General features: G+C 58.5%; 1 protein-coding gene across 2 annotated transcripts in view; it reads right to left on the minus strand.

The window, feature by feature from the left end:
• The window catches only part of RPTOR (regulatory associated protein of MTOR complex 1), a 226148-nt gene that overhangs the window by 141999 nt on the left and 62367 nt on the right, over window positions 1-21782 (minus strand). For both annotated transcript variants that reach the window (XM_058675485.1, XM_058675484.1), the window contains exon 3: window positions 20767-20849. In XM_058675485.1, the coding sequence (XP_058531468.1) occupies window positions 20767-20849 (83 nt within the window). The remainder of the gene's footprint in view (window positions 1-20766; window positions 20850-21782) is intronic.

Consider the following 21782-nt stretch of genomic DNA (forward strand, 5'->3'; position numbering starts at 1 on the left):
CTGCGTCTAGCCCACCGGCTGGGCCTGCGCAAGGTGGGCCGAGCCACCCACACGTGAGCGCGCCCGCCCGGCGTGGGAGGCCGTGCGTGGGGCCCACTCACAGAGCAGCCACACTCCCAGTCTGACAGGAGTGTCTCCTTGGGTGCAGCACACAGCAGGGCGCTTCTCTCCGCGGACCAGCAGACAACCCACCCCAACTGTGAAGCAAGGCCCCTCTGCTTTACAGGCACTGCTGTATTTCCACCAAAATCCACTCGCGTGTCCTGGCGTGGCACAGCCCACACACCTGACTCACAGCCAGGCAGTGCTCGCCAGAGGCTGGCCAGGCAGCAGCCTCACCCCTGTCAGCAGCAACGGCAGGGATTCTGGCCGAACAGACACAGCTCACCAGCTTCCCCGGGTGCAGAGCAGGGCTCCCCTGTCACACAGGGGCTTTCGAGACAAGGTCCAAGAGCCCCGGAGTGCAGTGGACAGCACGGGCCCTGGGAGGAACACACGGGGCAGAGGAGGGGCACAGGGAAAGGGATTGGAGAGTGGGGAGCACCACAGGGCACCTCCAGCTCCGGTTAGAGTGAGGAGGCAGGGGTGCAGCTCCGAGGTGAGGGAGAGGGGGAGGGCAGGGGTGCAGCTCCGAGGTGGTGACAAACAACAGCAAATCTCAAGGCAGCATTAAGCGGCAAAAGGAGGGCCCAGGTGGCCAAGACCCAGCTATGCAAGGATGAGCTGAAGAGCCTGGAAGTTTTCTGCCCTTTGTGATCCCGCCTTGATGGCTTGGCTGGGGGCTGTGTGGATTCTAGGCCTGACACCCAGCAGGACACCTGGCAGGTCACTAGGCAGACCACTCCTCAGGAATTTGTACTTTTTGAAAGTTGCTAGTTTCAAACCCACCAATAGAAGCCTGTTAGATCATGACTGTATAACTAATAGCCTGAAATGTATAAAAACTGGGGAGCTTGGGCTCTCGGGGTCTTTTCCTTTCTCTCTCTCTGGCTCATGGGCTTGCTGCGGATCCTGCAGCGGCTGCCCCTCCCCCGCCCGGCCATGCTGGGCTGGGGGAGGGGCTGGGAGACCTAGGTTAGTTCGAATAAACCACTTTTATGCCCTAGCACCGGCTTCAGACTTGATGATTATCTGGGGATTTCAGAAACCGGCACAACAGAGCCATGACAGCAGACGTCTGCAAGGGCTTAGCTGTGGGCCTGGGGCTGTCCCCAGGGCAGTGGTCCTGAGCCCCTTCCTCCTTGGGGCTAGGGACAGCAGAGGCCCCGCCAGGGCTCCCTGCCCAACAAGTTGTGCAACACCCCATACCCAAGGGGCCTCCACTCCTGCTGATTCCAGGAGATTCTAGACTGTCTGCCTTTTTCAAAACAGGATTTACATCAGTAGATAAGTCTCTTTTCCCCATAATGAAAATTAGTAACTTGAAGGCTCCAAAATGAAGAGAAACAAAACGAGGTTAGAAGACAGATATCTGAATGCCTTCTGGTGGGTTCCGAAAGGCTCCACTGCGCACAAGCTGACGACAAGGCAAAGGAGAGCTCACCAGGAAGCCATCCCCCCCCACCCCGAGAAGGCACTCTGGGAAGTGAGGGGTGTGGAGCAGCCTGTGCACAGCCGAGAGCCACCTCGATGGCTGCGCAGGGGCTGCACGCACAAGAGCAGGGATCAGCCACAGGAGCCATGGCCTGCCAGCAGAGGGACGCCCTGGAGCTGAACACTGAGAATTTGCCCTGCTGGCCACACACACCAGACACAGCAAGGAAGCCAGCCCTGGGAAGTAAGGGTTGGGCTGCGAACACACACACACACACACACACACAACAGGGCCAGACACAGCCCTGGGAGGAGTCACACTCAGACCTGTGGGGCCCAGTGCTGTTGGGACCATGGATCCGGAGAGAACAGGTGCCTGCAGTGTGTGTCCCAGCACCGTGTGTGACAGTAGCGTGCGTGTCTTGACTGCAGAGTGAATATGTGGGCTGCATATGCCTGAAGTGTGTGTATGTTCAGTCTGGTGTACATGCGGAGGATCTGTGTGGTGTATGTGTGTGTGTGTGTGCAGAGTCTGTGTGTGCAGGGTGTGTATGTGGCGTGTGTGTGTGCAGGGGGTGTGTGCGGCGTGTGTGTGTGCAGGGGGTGTGTGCGGCGTGTGTGTGTGCAGGGTCTGTGTGTGGCGTGTGTGTGCAGAGTCTAGGTGTGCAGGGTCTGTGTGCGGCGTGTGTGTGTGCAGGGGGTGTGTGCGGCGTGTGTGTGTGCAGGGTCTGTGTGTGGCGTGTGTGTGCAGAGTCTAGGTGTGCAGGGTCTGTGTGTGGCGTGTGTGTGTGCAGGGTCTGTGTGTGGCATGTGTGTGCAGAGTCTAGGTGTGCAGGGTCTGTATGTGGCGTGTGTGTGTGCAGGGTCTGTGTGTGGCATGTGTGTGCAGAGTCTGTGTGTGCAGGGTCTGTATGTGGTGTGTGTGTGTGCAGGGTGTGTATGTGGCGTGTGTGTGTATGTGCAGGGTCTGTGTGTGCAGGGTCTGTGTGTGGCGTGTGTGTGTGCAGGGTCTGTGTGTGGCATGTGTGTGCAGAGTCTGTGTGTGCAGGGTCTGTATGTGGTGTGTGTGTGTGCAGGGTGTGTATGTGGCGTGTGTGTGTATGTGCAGGGTCTGTGTGTGCAGGGTCTGTGTGTGGTGTGTGTGTGTGCAGGGTGTGTATGTGGCGTGTGTGTGTGCAGGGTGTGTGTGTGGCATGTGTGTGCAGGGTCTGTGTGTGGATTCAGGAAACAGCAGTGAGGATCCAGATGTGAGAGGCACTGAACAGGACACAAAAACAGCCAGCCAGAATTCCTACTTCCTTTCCTTTTAAAAACATTTAGCGGGAGCGGAAGGACTGATGCAGTGGCACAGCAAGCTAAACCTTTACCTGCAGCACCAGCATCCTATATAGGAGCCAGTTCATGTCCTGTGGCCCCGCTTCCCATCCAGCTCCCTGCCTGTGGCCTGGGAAAGCAGGCGAGGACGGCCCAAAGCCTTGGGACCCTGCACCCTGTGGGAGACCTGGAAGAGGCTCCTGGCTCCTGGCTTCAGCCCAGCCCAGCCCGGCTCCAGGAGGTGAGGCCATTTGGCAGTGAACCTGCAGGTGGAAGACCTCCCCCTTTTCCGCTCTCTATGCAACTAACTTTCAAAGAAAGTTTATTATTATTACATTTATTACTGCTTGTTTATTTGAGCAGAGGAGTCAGAGACAGAGCTTCCATGTGCTGGTTGACCTCCCAAACACCTCAACAGCCGGGACTGGGCAGGGCTGAGCCGCGAGCTCCCACGTGGGTGACAGAAATCCACCTGCTAAGCCACCAGCTGCTGCCTCCCTGGGGCTGCACGTGCAGGAAGCTGGGGTCAGGAGAATGAGTCCCCTCACCCTGCTGCTTTGTCTTTTTCTTTTTATTCAGCAATAATTTCTAGATACCTGGAAACATGGCAAAACTAGTACAAATTCCTACCTATCATCCCGTATCCCCTGATATTAGACCGTGAGCAACAACAGAACCAACCTCAAAAGGTGGACACCTGCAGTGGCCCACGTGACCCCACCTCGGGGGACACAGGGAGCTTCCTGCAGGGGCCCACGTGACCCCACCTTGGGGGACTCGGGGAGCTGCTGCAGCTGAGCATGCTGGTACTGCCTGCCTGCAAACCCACACATCCATGACGTGAGGAGGTGGTCTCCTCGCCTCCCCAACTGGAAGCACTTCACAATTTAATCAGCAGCCAGGTATTCTGTGGCCAGATCCTTAGTGTGGGTGTCTGAGTGGCCAGAGTGGTCGCCCCAACCTGGTGATGTGTCGCCGCCCTGCAGCGACACTAAAATGACGAGGAATGTTCTTGGAGGTCCGGGAAAAACTGGCAAAAGCGGCTGCGTTTTAAAACCTTTCTCCGCTGCTCCTGTCCCCGTCGGTCTAAGCTTTCCTACCCGCTTCTTCGCCGCCCTTCCTCCCGTTTTCCGCCACCCTTCTTCCCAGTTCTTCCCGTTTCTGTATTCTCCCCATTCCCCACGTAAGAGCCACCAAAATGTCACGAACCAAAAAAGAGAGACAAAAACCAAAAAGAGAGGGTGAACCAAAAAAGGCAGACGAACCAAACAGGGTGTTTACTGCCAAAAGCGAGCTGCTTATATACAGTTCTTCCACCAATCACTTCTGCCCGTGGTCCACGGGGCGCTATCCGATAGGCCAGCAATCGCAGCCAGGGAGAATTAGCCTATCCTTGTGACTTCCTGCCTGCCCACTGGCGGGACAAGTCCTGCCTCCTGGCACTCGGCCAGCCGCCATCTTGAAGCCCCTCAGCCATGTGGGGTCGGCGGTTCCCCACAGTGATGAGTGTCCATCATTGAGACGGGGGTCTGACCAGTTACTATCTCTCCCTTTGTAATTCACAAGTATCTTCAGGGAAGAGAACTCAAACTACTCAACTACTACGTTTCCAGCACTGTTCCTACTGTTTCTCGGCAAGATCAACCCCAGAGCTGTCCGAAGAAGCCCCGTGTCCCCGTCTCTCAGGGCTGGGGCAATGTCTTCTGGGTTGATTCTTAGAAGTGCAGTAGCCAGGCCACAGGCAGGCCTCAGCCTCCCTGCAGAAGATGGGGGCCTGGTCACGCCCCAGCAGCCACAGCTGGGGCAACTGAAGCAGGCAGGTGCAGGCGGCCCTGCCGATCCCAGCCACTGCCCACAATTTGCCGGCTGAGTGCTCACACCTGCAGTTTAAGGCCACCGTCTCAGCTTGTGAGCTGTCCACTTGCAGTGTTCTGTCCCTTTGCCGTTTCTTGCCCCCTTGACCTTGAGCCTCAGCCCTGTGCCGGCGGTCCACTCAGTAAGCATGTCCTCCGGGCCCGCAGCCGCGAACCCTGGCCTAGGTGTCCCCTGCACCCGCAGAGCTTCCTGGTTCACACTCAGCGTCCTCACCCTGTGCGGCTCAGTCGTCCACACGGCATGAGGTATGGCTCTGACCTTAGCTCTTCCCAAACGGCCACCCAGTTGTTCCGGCACCACTTAGCTACAAGTCCAGTCTTTGGCTGGCAATGGGACACAGCAAATTAAGTCGCTCCCTGCAACACTGATAAAATAACTGTGTGCTGCTCGAGTCCTGGCAGATCCATCGCCGCACCAGCTCCATGCTCCCATGCTGGGAAGATGCGGCAGATGGCCCAAGGACAGGGGACCCCAGCCCTCGTGTGGGAGACCTGAACGAAGCTCCTGGTGCCAAGGAAACAAGATTACACCAAGAACAGACCATCACACTGGAAAGAATCACAGGTCTCACGGGCGATTCCCCTCAGTGGGAGAACAAGAGTGGTCCTCTTTCCCAGGGTTTATTTTTGTCATTATTCTTTTTTAAGGTGGTCAGGATTAAAAATTCAGGCTCAGCATCCAAGGGAAATCCATCAGAGGCGAGCCTGGCAGCACGCATGTGGTTCTGGGGCAGATGAAGGAAGCCTCACCACAGAAGCCGGGCGGGCTGCCAGCAGGCGCCGGGGCAGAAAGTCGGCTGGATCAAAGGTGGCTGCAGTGCACTGGAAGGGTTGACCTCTGTACCGGGAACAGCGGGGAGCCATTGAAGTGCGTCAGGCAGGTCAACGTCCGGAAAGGGAGACTGCGCAGTCCCCAGAGCGCAGACTAAGTGCCAAGGTTATGAATGACTGCGTCGGCGCTTCTGACTGCAGAGGGGTCAGCACAGCCTGCAAAGCACAGGGTGGCTCAGCGGCTCCGCAAGCACAGCGACAGGCCAGAGGTGTGTTACTGCTAAGCAAAGAACACTCTCGGCATCTCGCGGAGCGCTCTCACCCAACCAGCCACCAGCACGGGTTCCACGCCGCCTGGCCGCCAGGGCCAGGGACCCAGGTCTGTTCACGCAAGCAGGCCATCAACGGCTGCCTCAGCCCAATGACTGATGAGAGCCCTGAGCCAGGAGCTAGAAGTCCAACACACGCCCCACCCTCCTGGAGCCTCTGCCTTTGACAGGGCTGACGCGGGGCCACACTGCAGGCTGCGAGGTCCCAGCCATTACCAGCTTGGCCACCGACTGCCCTGCACTCGGCCAGTGTGAAGCGGAGCTGCTCTGCTCCCTGCTGACCTTCTGGTCCTGACTGGTGCCTCATGGGCGTGCAGCAGACAGAGCCGGGAGGCTGGCTCAGGCAGGGACATTCCTGCTCCCAGTGGGACCAGGAAAACCACTGACCACAGTGCTGACCGTGCAGCACACTCCAGCTTCCAGTGACTCGCTGTCCTGGGAGTCCTACTGTCTTGCCAAGCCCTCCCCGCTGTGTATCCACAAGCAGAGCATAGCACGGCCAGCTCCTCTGCCATGAGCCTAGGACCACTGACCTCCAATTTGCCCCATGCTGTCTGCGGCAGAAGGTTCGGAAGGGTCAGTGCAAACTCCCGAGCATGGAGCGAGGGCGGGTGGGCTACGCGGTTCCTCTCCTGGACAGCAGGAGCCTCCCGGGGGAGGGGGATGTAAGAGGAGCTCCCAGCCTCAGAGTCGCAGTGCTGGGCGTGACACTTGGCAGAGATACAGAGAGAAAGATCCTCCTCCATCACTGGGTCACTCCCCAAGTAGCTGCCACAGCCAGAGCTGAGCTTACCTGAAGCCAGGAGCCAGGAGTTTCTTTCAGATCTCCCATACAGGTGCAGGGTCCCAAGGTCTCGGGTCATCCTCGACTGCTTTCCCAGGCTACAAACAGGGAGCTAGATGGGAAGTGGAGCACCCGGGACACGAGCCAGCACCCATATGTGATTCTAGCGGATGCAAGGCGAGGATTTAGCTACTAGCTATCACACCAGACCCAGACACACTTTTTGGGGGGGGGGGCAAGGACCTAGGGTCCTCCACTCCCTCTCTGTCTGACCACTCTCCCACCCCCAACCCTGCTGCAGGTGGGCAGGCAGGCATCCAGCCTTGGACACCTGTTCTCCAGAGGACGTGGGTCTGAGGACACAGCCCAGGATTCCCGCCCAGCCCTGATGATGAGGTATGGGATTAGGGTACCCACCTCCGGGTCCCCCGCCTGGTCCTGAGGGGGGGCCTGCAGCATGGCCCACTACCCAGGAAGCCCACCTGGCCCTGATGATGGGGTTAGGGCACCCCCTCCAGGTCCCCTGCCCAGCCCTGAGGATGCAGGTCTGGGTCCTCTCTGCTGCTCAGAGCCCTGAGCTGATGACATACTTTCTTTTTTTTTTTAACGATTTATTTATTTTTATTACAAAGTCAGATATACAGAGAGGAGAGACAGAGAGGAAGATCCTCCGTCCGATGATTCACTCCCCAAGTGACCACAATGGCCGGTGCTGCACCGATCCAAAGCCGGGAACCTGGAACCTCTTCCAGGTTTCCCACACGGGTGCAGGGTTCCAAGGCCTTGGGCTGTCCTCGACTGCCCTCCCAGGCCACAAGCAGGGAGCTGGATGGGAAGCGGAGCTGCCGGGATCAGAACCGACGCCCATATGGGAACCCGGGGCATTCAAGGTGAGGACTTCAGCTGCTGGGCCACGCCGCCGGACCCAATGACATACTCTCAATCGACTTGATAACCACAGATTTGATTGCCTCTAAGAGGGTTCTACATGTAGAACGTGAAAGGACTAGAAGGCAAAGCGTTACCAACAACAGCCACATCACGAAGCGCCAACCGCGCCCCATACGTTACAGAGTGTTCTGTACTCTGTACCAGGTACTATAAACCAGAAAAAAACAGAATATTTGTCTTTTGGAGTTTGGCTTAATGGTCTCCAGCTGCAATTTAAGAACATCCTTGGATGCAAGCATGTGGTAGGCTGGGGCGTGTGTGTCCAGGCTGCAAGGCCGGGTTGGAGCCCTGGCTCCACTTACCACCCCACTTCCTGTAAGGTGCACCTTGAGAACCAGCAGGTGAGGGGTGGCTTCAAGAGGGCTCCTGCCAACCACTCACCACCCCACTTCCTGTAAGGTGCACCTTGAGAACCAGCAGGTGAGGGGTGGCAGAGGGCTCCTGCCAACCACACAAGAGCCCCGGAGGAGTGTGCAGATCCCGGCTCGGCCCTGACCTCACCCCAGCTTCTGCAGGCACGTGGGGAGTGAACCCTAGCACGGACAATGCTTACGCCTTCTGCCCTTCAAACCAATCAAACACCAGCACTTGCTGACTGCCAGCCAGCAGTAAGGGAGAACTCTTAGAAGCAGAGCAGGATGCTCTGCTCAGCTCCTCACCCGCCCCTTCCTGGGAGCTGAAATGGACCAGCAGTGACTGGAGCTCAGGTGCCCTTGTGGGAATAGAAGCTTGGTCCGACAGCACAGACGCCATGCTGCAGCACGGAGGGGCAGGAATCACACTGCCAGGTCACCTCAGTGTGAATGACGCAGCTTCCGTGCCCCTCACAGCGCGGTCACTCTCAGCCTGACCCGTGCCCCACCGAGACAGCAAGGGAGCACTAGGGCACCTGCTTCTCGAGTAGCAGGACCGCTTGGAAACCTGCACGGGGCGTCGGGCCTCTAAAATCAAAAGGACACATGGGCATTGGCTGCTGAGCGCGCCGGTAAAGGCAGCTGCGGACCCAGAGAAGGGAAGGAGTGCCAGACTCTGGCTGAGGGCTTAGAAAGCACAGCCTCGGGCGAAGCATGGACCAAGAGGGCAGGGGCTCCTTCAGCAACTTGGGGGCCTCCTCGGCATGGGCGCCTCCAGGGCCTTGGCCAGGCTCAAAGGCAAGTGCAGGCTGCAGGGGCCTGAGACAGTGTGGTGAGTGCAGGCTGCAGGGGCCTGAGGCAGTGTGGTGAGTGCAGGCTGCAGGGACCTGAGGCAGTGTGGTGAGTGCAGGCTGCAGGGGCCTGAGGCAGTGTGGTGAGTGCAGGCTGCAGGGGCCTGAGACAGTGTGGCTGGGGAGCTCTCGCCCAATCTGTGCGAGGCTTTCACTCGCCATCCTTCTGAGAGGAGTTCCTTACACCAACAGCAGGCTCCCTCACCCTTTAATTTCTTATTTAAAGACATCCAAATCTATTTGCCTCTCTACAGACATCAGGGCAGCTGACCAGCGAGCAGCAGGGAAAGGGGCCGTGAGAAGAAGCTGGTACTGCAGACTGCCTGATCAGCAGGATCCCCCACCTCGCTCCACCTCGCTCTCTCTCCTGTAAATCTGCTGGTGAAGGCGTCCTGTACTAGTGCAGGCCAGGAGCACACAGAGGCAGCTGCAGCGGAGGCTCCTGCGGGCACGTGGTCAGGCAGGGCAGCCCGGCCTCTGGGAACGGGCTCCTGGGACACAGAACCAAGTCTATAGCAGGCAAGAGGTGCACTGACTCAAATGCAAGAAGTGCCCAGTGGAAGGGGACACGCTGGGCAGTGCCCACGACCCCGGGGGGTGAGGCGAGTGAGCTCTGGTCTGCAGCCCATGCCTGAGCTCCCGTGACAGGCTAAGCCGCCATGCTGGCAGAGCTCTAGACAAGCTGTGCTTGACAGTCACCAGAAACCAAGGAGAGAAAAGCAGTGAGGGCGGCCAGATGACCGAGAGCAGAGACCTGCCAACAGGACGGGTCTCGCTGTTCACACTTGGACAACATGCCTGCGTAGAGTGCAGCAGGGGTGCCCACGGTGGACGCCACGAGCTGCCCAGGGGCTAAGGACACCCCACAGCCCAAAGGTAACACGCCGCTACAGCTCGGTGTCCGAGGGCAGACGCTGATCACAGTAAACCGAAACAACAGGGCAGCTCTCCAGGCAGGAGAGGCAGTGCAGCCAGGTGGGCGGCGGCTCCGGAAGGCAGAGCCCACACCCAGCAGGCCCCAAGTCAGCAACTGAGCAGTCAGGAGGGCCTGGGTTCAAGTCCGGGCCCTGCTTCTATCTTCCTGCGAACCAGGCCGAGAGGCAACACACCCCGGCTCAAATGCCGACTCCTGATTCCCAAGCCCGGGCTCTAGCTGGTCCGGCTCTGGCTGCAGTGGACATTGGGAGAGTCAAAAAGATTCCTGTCTCTCTCTGTCCTTACTCTCAAAGAAAATAAACCAGTGTTTTTTAAAAATTATTTCATAGTACTTACTTTTTATTAAGGTTTATTTATTTAAAAAGAAAAAAGTAAAACAAAAAAAGATTTTTTTAATTGGAGAATCAGATTCACAGGAAAAAGATCTTCCGTTTACTCACTCCCAAAGTGGACACAGTGGCCAGAGCTGAGCTGATCCGGAGCCAGGAGCCAGGAGCTTCCTCCAGGTCTCCCATGCGGGTGCAGGGTCCCAAGGCTTTGAGCCGTCTCGACTATTTTCCCAGGCCACAAGCAGGGAGCTGGATGGGGAGTGGAACATGAACCAATGCCCATACAGGATCCCGGTACTTGCAAGGCAAGGACTTTCAGCCACCAGGCTACCATGCCAGGCCCAACAGATAAAGCTTTAAAGTTGAAATCCTTCTGGAAGACAGCGGCCTGACCTGGGGACTGTGGGTGATTATCAGTAGCAGACACACAGAAGAGACAGGGCCTGGAGGCATTCAGAAACATCCACGAAGGCTCCACGTGAGTCACGGGCCACAGGCTGGTATGGGCAAGCCCAGCTCACTGGAGGCTGACTGGGAGGAGTTGGGGGTGCCTGGCGTGAGAAACAGGAACAAACTGGAAATGCCCTGGGAGGCCGGAGTCCCAGCAGGAACCACGGGGACAGGGCCCGGGACAGGCCCGGTCGCCGAGTACTCCGTGGGAGGGCGTCCCTGAGAGAGGACCAGGCCAGGGCCCGGTCACCGAGTGCTCCGTGGGAGGACGTCCCTGAGAGAGGACCAGGCCAGGGCCCGGTCGCCGAGTGCTCCGTGGGAGGGCGTCCCTGAGAGAGGACCAGGCCAGGGCCCGGTCGCCGAGTGCTCCGTGGGAGGGCGTCCCTGAGAGAGGACCAGGCCAGGGCCCGGTCGCCGAGTGCTCCGTGGGAGGGCGTCCTGGAGAGAGAGGACCAGGCCAGGCAACCTCCACTGGCCCACGGAGCTCCCTCCACAGGGCCCGAGCAGCTGCTTCACAGCCCCACCCGCAGTGACTGCACCACTAGGACTGGTTTGGCACAGCTGGACACAGTGGGGACACGAGCCTGCAGCACAGCACTCTGCTGGCCCTGTGCAGGCTGGACAGGTGAGCCAGCTGTCCTCTGATACCAAGGCAATACCTGGACACCCTGACCTGACGCAAAGAAGCCACATGCAGGGGTCCCACCCAGACACTGGGCTGCTTGGCCGCAGGGCGCAGGACAAACATGCGGGAAGCAGCCAGACAAGAAAGCACAAGGGAAGGGCCCGCCTTCAGCTGCTCCTCCAGTGAACGAGGGGCCAGCAGGACTGTCCCCAACCCTGCGCCAGCAGCCTCCGCCCCAGCTGCTTCTTCGAGAAGCTTGAGGCACCAAGTCTTGTTTGGGGCACCATGGAGGGGCTGACTCTGGTAGCCCCTGGTTCTCATTTCACGTGGCTGTCCACTTGCTAGCAAGTGCTTCCTCCAGCAGCCCAGAAACAGCCCCCGCAGTGCCGTCCAGGGGAACCCGCGCACATGGCAGCAAAGGGTCACCCCCTAACGAGACACCTCTGCTGCGAGCAGACACCTGGCTGGGAGCTCCCTAACGCTTGGAGACTGCTCGTCCCAGCTTGGAACCTGACAATACCTCACCCAGCGCTAACAGTTGCTGAGGAGCCGAGCGGTCAGCGCCGGGAAGAGCCTTGGGCAGCACCAGGTGGAAGTCAGCAGCCGTCCTGGGCAGCACCCGCGGGCCCCAGCAGCCATCTAAACGGGTGAGCTGGCTTTGGATTGGAGTCTGCCTAGAGAGGGCCCGACCTTGCCCCGCCCCACGGGCCTATGACCCTAGGGAGATGCTGTGGACTGCTCGAGGCCCGCGTCTGGAACTGCACCTCTGGGTACGCCAAGCCCTACCCGAAGCCAGCTGTTCTCCTGAGCAGGCTCACAACCTCCCTGGGGTCCACCCAGGTCCTGAACGTCTCTCTGTCTGTGGCGTCAAAGCAACAGATCCTTGGATGTCCCCACTCACAGGGTCTCACAGAAAGGTTAGTTTGGTTCAAAAGCTGGTGCTGGCTGGTTGTGTGTAGGTGCCACTGGCATGGTCACACCACGCAGGCTGCCAGGACTTCCAAATCCCGAGAGCTCCAGCTCAAAGCACAGCTGCTATGAGGCAGCCGAAGGCCCCGCCACGGCCCCGGCAGCCTGCAAGAACAGGAACATTCTCGCTCTGGGTCGCTGGCTCGGGAATCCAGCCCAGGAGACCAGGCCAGAAGGGAACAGAGCACGCAGCGAGGATTAGGAAGGGCTCCCGAGAACACAGAATGGCCACACAGCACCTGTCCCGTGGGAGCAGTTCACTGTTCGTCTAAGCTTCAACAGTTCTGTGGGAAGGAGACTGGACCCCTCCCTCCCTGGCACGTCCCATCAACGCCTAGCCACTCAGACACCGCTCTGCACCCCGTTCTAGTGTCTGCACGCCTCAGGGAAGCAATGGACAGGACGGAAAGGGAGGCAGGCGGAACCTCTGACAGGTGCTGGCCCGAGGCAGGGTCCATGGCACCCCTCCTTCCCCAGCTGTGGCGAAAGTCCACTCCCACAGGCCAGCAGGGTGGCCTGCCACACAAGTGTCCCATATGGACACCGGTTTGAGTCCCAGCTGATCCACTTCCCATCCAGTTCCCTGTTAACACGCCTAGGAGAGCAGAGGAGGATGGCACACGTGCTTGTGTTGTGCCATCCACATGGGAGACTCAGAAGCAGCTCCTGGCTTCGGCCTGGCCCTTTCAAATAAATCAATCTTCCAAACCAGGGGGTGGGGCAATCTGTGCCCACCCTAACCTCAGACATGACACTCGACACACAGCACCTGCTGCGCCCACTCAGCCATGACGAGGTGCTGCTGGCCAGGATCCTGGACACGGTGCTAGTGGCCAGGGTGGTGGCAGTCCGTGTCCCTGGTCTGCCATCTTTGCTTTGAGGTGCTTCTCGGGGTTCTTGGACACCCCAGATGCCTCTGCCCATGGAGCAGCGCCTGCTGAGTGCACGGTGTGCGAGCGCTTGCCCTCATCACACATGGGGCGCTTGGCCCCAGGAAGCACCCTCCCTTTTCCATCCACAACAACCAGCACTGCACCAGACGTACAAGCCCAGTGCAGACAGAGCCGGTCCTGCTGAGGCTGGAGGGGCTCCTCAACCTAGCCCAGCCGCCCACGGGCCCACCGCGCTCTGCGGCCAGCCGCCCTCGGGCCCACCGCGCTCTGCGGCCAGCCGCCCTCGGGCCCACCGCGCTCTGCGGCCAGCCACCTACCTCTTCCTAGTTCCACCTTTTGCATCCCTGGCAGGCCAGATGGAAAACAAACTCTTTGAAAGTTTAACTTGGCAAACCAACTTGGCAGACACATAAATTCTTGGATACCAATCAGCAGATTCAAAGTTTTATTTGAAAGCTACAAAACACCCAGCCCTACCTAGGGGTCCCTGCCAGTCACAGCCCTTGGGGGATTGGGGGACACACAGCGAAGACCCAAGGTGTGCAAATGGTCAGGGAAGAGGGATGAGGGTTCAGGGACTAACATACTAGCAGCAAATATCCTGTCTCCTACTACTAAGATTTTCCTAAAGTTCTTGATATTTTATGTCATTTTCAAAAGAGAAATCTCTGCAGAGAAACAAGGACACGTGCCAATAATTAGGCAGAGTGTTCAATTAGCTTCTAACACCTCGCTCGCTCGCTCGCTCCAGGAAGCATCTCAGGCTTTGATGTGCACCAGCCTAGACCATGTCATTAGGATGTGGGGAGGGCAGCCAGCCAGCACAGGCCTTGAGCAGAGTGGGGGCGCACTGCGCACACACACAGCCACCCCACAGGAAAGCGGGGTACACACACACAGTCACCCCCACAAGAGGCAGTGTGACACTGGCCCAGCCAGGCAGGCTCCTTCAGAAGAGAGCAGGGCGGTGACCAGGGCTGGGTCAGACACCAGTCTGAAGGCACAGTCCCCTTGGAGTGCTGGGCCTGCGTAGGGGTGACGCGATTTGTCTGTCACCGGGAGCACACATACACACACACGCACGCATGGACGTGCACACAGCCGCTCCTGCTGCAGCACTGTCGCACCACCCCAGCTGAGCACTATGTGAGCCAAGGTGGCGTCAGAAGCACACAGCCCGGGGTCAGGTCTGCTGGTCCCCAGAGCACCTGCTGAAAACTGCAAGCAAGACTCCTCTGGGGTCGTCCTGACTGCGAGGGGAAACAGACGATTTTTGCCATTTTCGTCAATTTAGAGCTGCGTGCCAGACAGCGCTGGCACACGTCCACCTCCCCGGGCCTGCGAGCACGCCCAGGTGTTTACTCAGAGATGAAAACAGGTGCCCACGCATGCTTCCACACAGACGCACGTGGCAGCTTGACATCTGCCAGCTGAAGCCTGGACCCAGGTGAGCAACGCTGGTCCAGCCGCCCAGCAAGACGACTCCACTCATCCAACTGCGGCACGCGCCACAAGATGGACAGCTGCCAGAACGCTCTGCAGAGTACGCACAGCGTGCAAGCCCGTGTGCATGGCCACAAACGAGGAAGGCCAAAGCACCTTACGCAGACAGAAGCCAGGAGATGACCGCCCTCCGCCAGGCCAACCTGGCTGGAAAAGGGTGAGAATTATCCACGGATCAAAATGTTCCCACGTTGTTCTGAAGAGTGATTAAACAAGACTACACCATTGTCAAAACGCATCAGTCTCCATGATTTACTGCATGTAAATGACATCTAAAAATGGCCCAGAAAAAGGCTCACAGAATAGCACATGAAAAAGAGGAGATTCTCCATTCGAGAAATCTCTGAAGACATGGAGGACGCAGCACTGAAAACAGAGCAGACCTAAACCTGCTGCTTTGATCACGCATTCCCAAGGCCCGATCCGCAGGCTCAGCTGGTTCAGAAGGGGTGAACACAGAGGGCCAGGGTGGGGTTTGGGCTCGCGGGTGACCCGCATCCTGGGATGCCCACCCTCACAGCACTCGGGCGAGTCCTGGCTGCTCCTCTTCTAACCCAGCTCCCCGCCAACGTGCCCAGGAGCAGCAGACGCCTCAGTGCCTTAAGTTCCTGTTGTGCCGATAGCGTGGCTGGCTCCCAGGGTGCTAAGGACGGCCAGCTACGTCATCCTGTGTCCCTGAGAGAAGACACTGCCCTCGGGGCTGACACATCTGTCCTACCTGGGATCTGCAGCTACTGCAGCGTGTCCACGTGTGCGCCACTCTCCTCTGCACGTCTAAGCTGCCCCTCTCCCCCTCCAGGCTCCCTCACACAACAGATGGCCGTAGCCTCACCTGCCATCGTCTGTGTGACACCCCTTCGTGGTCAAGGGCTCTTAGGAGTGAGCTCCATGTCAGCACTCCACCACCCACACTCAGACTTCTCAGGGTTGGCGCTGTGGTGCAGTAGGGTAAACCACCATTTGCGACACCAGCATCCCTATCATAGTGCCTGCCAGTCCTGCCACTCTGCTTCCAAACCAGTTTTCTGCTCAGCAGGGAATGGCCAGTCGTGGGCCCTGCCACATCTGTGCAAGATCTGGGAGGCGGCAGGGGATGGCCAGCAGGGGATGGCCCGCCACCTCCATGCAGGACCCACACGGAGCTTTTAGCTCCTGTTTCAGCCTGGCCCGGCCTTGGCTGTTGTAGCCATCTGGTGAGCAAACCAGCAGATACAGATCTCTCCTCCTCCTCTCTCTCTCTGTCCTTATGTCATCAGTCTTTCCAATAAATAAATCTTTGGGGAAGAAAAAAACCAGGCTCAGATTCCCTGTCCAGGTTCTTTTGTGCCCTGCCCCTCGTGCTGTCTCTGTCTGTCGTCCCCACTCTCTCCCTGCCCCCCAGTTTCCTCTTCCACCAAAATAAAGACCTCTTGTAGGACTTGGTTATTGGGCCTGGCGTCTTGGGCTTGTGGAAAACAGCTAACACTTGCCGCCCAGGGACTGCAGCGGCTCAGGGCTCCGGCATGTCACTCAGGACGGCGCGGCTGAGACCCCGCCTGGACTCCGCTATCTCGGAGGGCAGGCATCCTCCGGGGAGGGCGGGCAGGGTCCCTGCCTTTGCCATCTGGTGTGCCCGGTGTGCTCCCAGCAGATGCGTAGGGCACGGCACCCGGGCAGGCCCTGCCTGCAGCTTCCGAGACACACTGGTGGTCGGGAGTGAGTGTGCAGAGTGGGGCAGCAACTGCCTTCCCCACTCTGAGCTCACTTCCAGGAGGCTGCTGCCAGCAGCTCGGTCCTCGGGGACAGGGCAGCCAGGAAGTGCGTGGGCAGGGCTGACTCAGAGCCTTTCGCTGAGGGGCATAAGCACGACAGCCCTGGATGCTGTCAGGGAAGGAGTGACAGGAAGGCAGACGTGGCTTGAGCAAGGCCAAAGCAGGATATAGACGAGGTATCTGTCACTGGCAGGATCTGTAGCATTATGAGCAGGAAGCAGTTAAGCAAACTGTCAGAACACAGTTAACCCACCTGCTGCAGCGACAGAGCGGAGCTGGGCAGCTCCACGCCTGGGGCGCCTCAGGCTGGGAGCCCTCATTTGCAATTTGTCACAGAAACACAAGCAAGATGGCTGAGGTCCAAGCCCAGAGCCAGAGCCCTGACAAAGTGGGTGAATGAAGCGACGGCGGAGGCCGGGCCAGTCCCCAAGGAAGCAGCTACAGTCACGGCACCTGGCCGGCACACCAGGGACCAGTGCCCAGCGCACAGGCTGCGACCACCCTCCCAGAGCAGAACACAACCCCGGGGCAACAGGACTTTTCCATCCTTGTTCTGAAACTCCCTCATGGTTCTTCCTTGCACCCCGGGGCAAGGTTCTCCCCAAAACAGCAGTGGCAGGAAGCGGGCACAGACCTCCTGCTTAGCCAGGGAGCTAACCCGGCACCCACTACAGCCCAGCAAGGAGAGCAGCCAGCAGCCGTTGGCCAGGGCCTGGCCTGGTACACTTCAAGGCCTCCAGGCCCTGGAAGGAGCAGGGTTCCGCAGTACCCAGCAGTTCGGAAGGCCACACTGAGCATACCAGGCAATTTGGCCTGTGGCTGTGATTCCAGCCTGGCCACGCTCACACACAGGGATGTGACCAGGACATGAACAAGGTCCCACACCATGTGTATCGAAACCTGGGGCCGTCTCCTGTCCCCTGTGGGACACATGCTGGACACCCAGGTCCAGACAGCAGCCACCTCACACATCTGCCGGCGGGCGGGGCAATTCCACCAAATGGCTTCACCTCCTTATAAACAAGCTGATGGAAGCTTGCCGGGAAGGTGGCCTCTGGCCCGGGGAAGCCCCACCCGGAGGCAGCACGGCAGACACAGGGAGCTGTGCCCTGACGCCTTACCCACACCGGCTCCTAACTCAGCTCTTCTGCTCAACTGTCGGAATGTCTGACCATCGGAGAAAGGCTCCCTCCTGCTGCCAGCTACCCGTGGGGCGGGCAGAGACATGCAGGCCTGCGGCAGGCTTCCCAGCCTCCACAGCACACGGCACCTGTTCCCCAGTCACCTGCAGAGGACAAACCCAGGACTGAGGCAGCACAGCCAAGCCCTGCCCACTCAGGAAAAAGGGCCCATCAGCTGGGAAGAGACACAGGCCAGGTAGCTTGGCAGCCTCTGGAGAGTGCAGAGCTACTCTTCCTGCCCCAGGGTCACCCTTCCGAAGCATTCAGGCCTCGGGAGTTGAGGCTGGAAAGGAGGACGGCCTAAGCACTGACCCAGGCAGCAGTCAGGAGACCGCCAGGCCTCCCAGGTGCTCACCTCGGGCTGCTGGCCAGCCTGCAGGCCAACGCCCTGCACAGTGCATGAGGGCGGCCGCTGAGGCAACAGGCATTCCCTGGTCTGCTGTCACCCACACACGGCCACATGGAAACACACACCAAGTTCAGAAAACACTTTTGAAAATGACCTAACAGCAAATCATTCACCCTTTGTGTGCCTGGCAATGAAGGAAGCAGAGAGGAGGCTGGGTCGGTGGTCCTACCCAGGCAAGCCCCACTGTCAGGAGAGATGGCATATCGGCCACCGTCTACTGCTGCAGATTCCCGAGCCCTACAGGCCGCAGCAAGGGAACCAGGCCCTTGCACACACATGCCAGAGCCCGGGAACCGTCTCATGGAGGCCGCATGTGTCTGCCAGACATGGAACCAAGTGCCTTGGAGGCAAGGCCGCCCCCCCACGCAGTGGACAGCAGAGAACACGTGCCAGGTGCACAGCCATGCACTGTCACGCCCCAGGACGTGCCGGCCCTGCGCAGTGGACAGCAGAGAACCGGCTGCAGGTGTCGGTCACGCCCCTCCCCCATCTCAGCACAAGTTCTCCCAAGCGTTTGCAACAGGAAGATTTATTTACTTAGTTCAAAGCCAAAGTTACACAGAGGGAGACAGAGAGAGCTCTTTTACCCCCTAGCTTACTTCCCAAATGGCCACAATGACCAGCACTGGGTCAGGCCAGAGCCAGGAGCTTATTCGGGCTCTCCCACAGGGGTGCAGGGCCCAAGCACTTGGGCCGCCCTCTGCTGCTTTCCAGGCACATCAGCAGGGAGTTGGATGGGAAGAGGAGCAGCCGGGACTTGAACAGACACCCGTGTGGCTTGCCGTCGTCGCAGGAGGCAGCTGTCCCTGGCATGCCACAGAGCTGCCCTCAGCATCTGACTGTGCTTCACAAGGACAGGGCAGCAGCACCGCGGTCAGGGGCCAGCCTCCGCCTGTGGCATCCCGTATGAACACTGCTCCACTTCCCATCCAGCTCCCTGCTAAGGCACCACGCCCCGAGTGATCGGGCCCTGCATCACGTGGGAGACGAGTGGAGCTCCTGGCGCCTGGCCTGGACGGGCTCAGCCCGGCTCAGCCTTTGCAGACATCGGAGAGTGAAGACGTGGACGCAAGATGAGTCTCTTCTCTCTGTAACTCTTACAACAAAATGAAAGCAAGACTTAGGCATTCCTAAGGAAAACTGTCAAACTCCTGAGTGTGGCTTGGCTTCCTGAGTGCAGGCGAGTCCCCGTTCCGTCCGCACGCTCAGCCAACCGCACTCCACTGCCATGTGGCGTCCTGCCCTCAGCCGCCCTCCCAACTCTCTCAGAAATTTCTGCAGACTGGTCCCAAAGCCCCGCTGGCCTTACCTGCAATGCTCCCAGAGGACACAGCCCCCACACCGGTACTCCCTGCAGGGCCCTTCTCCACCCCTGACCAGAGCTGCCCGCCTTACATCACACGCCAGGCCCACGGAGCGGCTCTGCTCTAAGACACTTTGAGCACACATGCCCTAAACCTCACTTCACCAAGGTTCCGTTTACTGTGAGCAAGTGTGAAGCATCCTGAGCGAAGCACTCGGAACCAGCCTGTCAATCACACTAACAGGATACACAGTGTCCCGGAGCAGTAAGCGCGTGTGTTCTACAAGACAACGTTCTTAGTAATAATTCTTTAAAAGGAGGAAATGAATTAAAACAGCAGAGACTGTTCCAAAAGGAACACAACGGGCAGATGTGAATTTATATGGCTACATTTGATTTTAAACAAGCAAAGAGCCCCAGTGCAGAGTCAACCCCAGGAGAGGCCAGCAGAAGGGAGGGAGGGAGGCAGGAGACCATGCCCACCACCGTCACAGATGGCGCTGCTGCTGCCCAGTGTGGCGCAGGTCCCTGCCAGCCCTGCCCAGAGCCACTTGGTCCCCAAGAGACCATGCCCACCACCGTCACAGGCACTCTGGCACAGCCGCTCTCCGTCTGCTCACCCCCACGCATGGTTCCAGTTTTGACAGAAACCACTGGGAGGCAGCGCCAACAGGAGAAGGTCAAGCCGTCGGTGCGAATCAAAACAGCCGCTGAGAAGTGGCCTTCTAAGGAGCACGCATGCGCTCCGTGAACGCGCCCACAGCTCAAATGGAAGGACATGCCTCACACCTGTCACCCCCAGGACAGGGCACTGCTACGGGCAGCACATGCCCACCTCTGAGGTGTGAGCCCTCTACAGAGACCCGCAGCTTCCAGACGCTGTGAGGAATGGGCTACGCATCCCGTACCTCAACCAGGCAAAAGTGGCAGGCCTCACACGGTCACTTGTCTGCATCAGGGACCACTAGGCCCCACAGAGTGCACGGCTCCGGCCGCCAAGCAGCTTCCCATCCCCGGGCAGGGCCACAATCAGCCGTCTCACGGGGCTCCACAGACGGCACCACAACAAACACCCCCAATGCCTCATCTTTTTTAGCAAGTTTATCAAATTTTCAACTCAAGTAAAGAAAAAAATGTTAAATAGGTCTGTGAATGGCCTACAAATAATTTCAGATCTTAAAGGTAATTCGGCACAATTATATTCTATGCTATTTTTTCTTTAAAGAAAAAAAGAAGAAAGCTAAGATATAAAAGCAGCAAAAGACCCACTAATTGGTAGCTGCTCCTCAGAACAGTCGTACCTCCTGAATCAAAGAGCAGGGTGCGGCAGGTGTCATCTCTGAATGTCGGCTGCTTTTCTCCGCAACTCTTTGAAAACCGAAGACAGGAAGGCTCTAACGAGCTGAGGTTAGAAAAGTTATCAGAAACATGCTTTCTATGTAAAATTAAAACCACAACTTCATGGATACCTTTCCCTTTCTGAAGACTCTGGGGGCAGCATAAGCGCCCCCCCAAACCTGACTCGGGAACGCACAAGAGTCGCTGTGTGTGGCAACTGGCAGGCGGGCACGGGAGCCACGGCCCAGGCCTGCCGAGAAGCCCTGTTGGCATTCAAAAGCCACCTGAGACCCAGGGACCAGCAGGAGTGCCAGCTTACCCGAGGCTGCCAGTTCTCGTACTGCTTCTGCAAGTTCGCACCGATGGTTTCCAGAGCTTTCTGAGGACCCATGGACAGAGGATCTGGGGAAGAGTGAGACAGCATCTTTAGTTAGGCATCCTGAGGACACGTGGCCAGGCGTGGGGAGGACAGCAGAAGGCACAGCTAGGCACAGCTAGGCCCCCGGCGTGGAGTCTCTGCTAACCACCGAGGCCGGGGTTTACCTGGGCATCACGTGCCCGGTCGAGCCTGGCATAAAGCCCGGCCCCTCTCTTCTGCCCGCTCGGCTCCTGTGGCTCCTCGCACCGCCATGGACTGCCACGGCCCTGTCTCCGGGGCGGCCGTGCAGCAATGACCCCCACTGCCTCCTCAGCTCTGTGGGCGCAGGGAAAAAGGGACGGACCGAGAGCTGGGGACGCAGAGCTTTCCCGTGTCAACCCCAGGCACTTCTCCCACACTGACCTCTCTCTCACACCCACGGCTTTCTCCCACACTGACCTCTCTCTCACACTCACGGCTTTCTCCCACACTGACCTCTCTCTCACACTCACGGCTTTCTCCCACACTGACCTCCCTCACACTCACGGCTTTCTCCCATACTGACCCCCCTCTCACACTCACGGCTTTCTCCCACACTGACCCCCCTCTCACACTCACGGCTTTCTCCCACACTGACCCCCCTCACACTCACGGCTTTCTCCCACACTGACCCCCCCTCACACTCACGGCTTTCTCCCACACTGACCTCCCTCTCTCTCACACCCACGGCTAACCACTCAGCAGGGGTTCTGGCTTCCTGACCTTCACAGTCACTTAGGCTTTAATTTAGGTGGGCTGATTTCATCACTTTGTGTTTGTAAATTACAGAGAACATTAAAAAATATTTTATTCCTGCACTTAAAAACAGCAACAAACCTATTGTATTTTAACATGAGTAATCATTACACAAAAAAGAAACTATCTCTTCTAAAAGCACCTGTGTGGGCAGTGGCTCACCTCTGTGTCGGCTCCGGCCA

Source organism: Ochotona princeps, chromosome 17, assembly GCF_030435755.1.
Source record: "Ochotona princeps isolate mOchPri1 chromosome 17, mOchPri1.hap1, whole genome shotgun sequence".
NCBI classification, from domain to species: Eukaryota; Metazoa; Chordata; class Mammalia; order Lagomorpha; family Ochotonidae; genus Ochotona; species Ochotona princeps.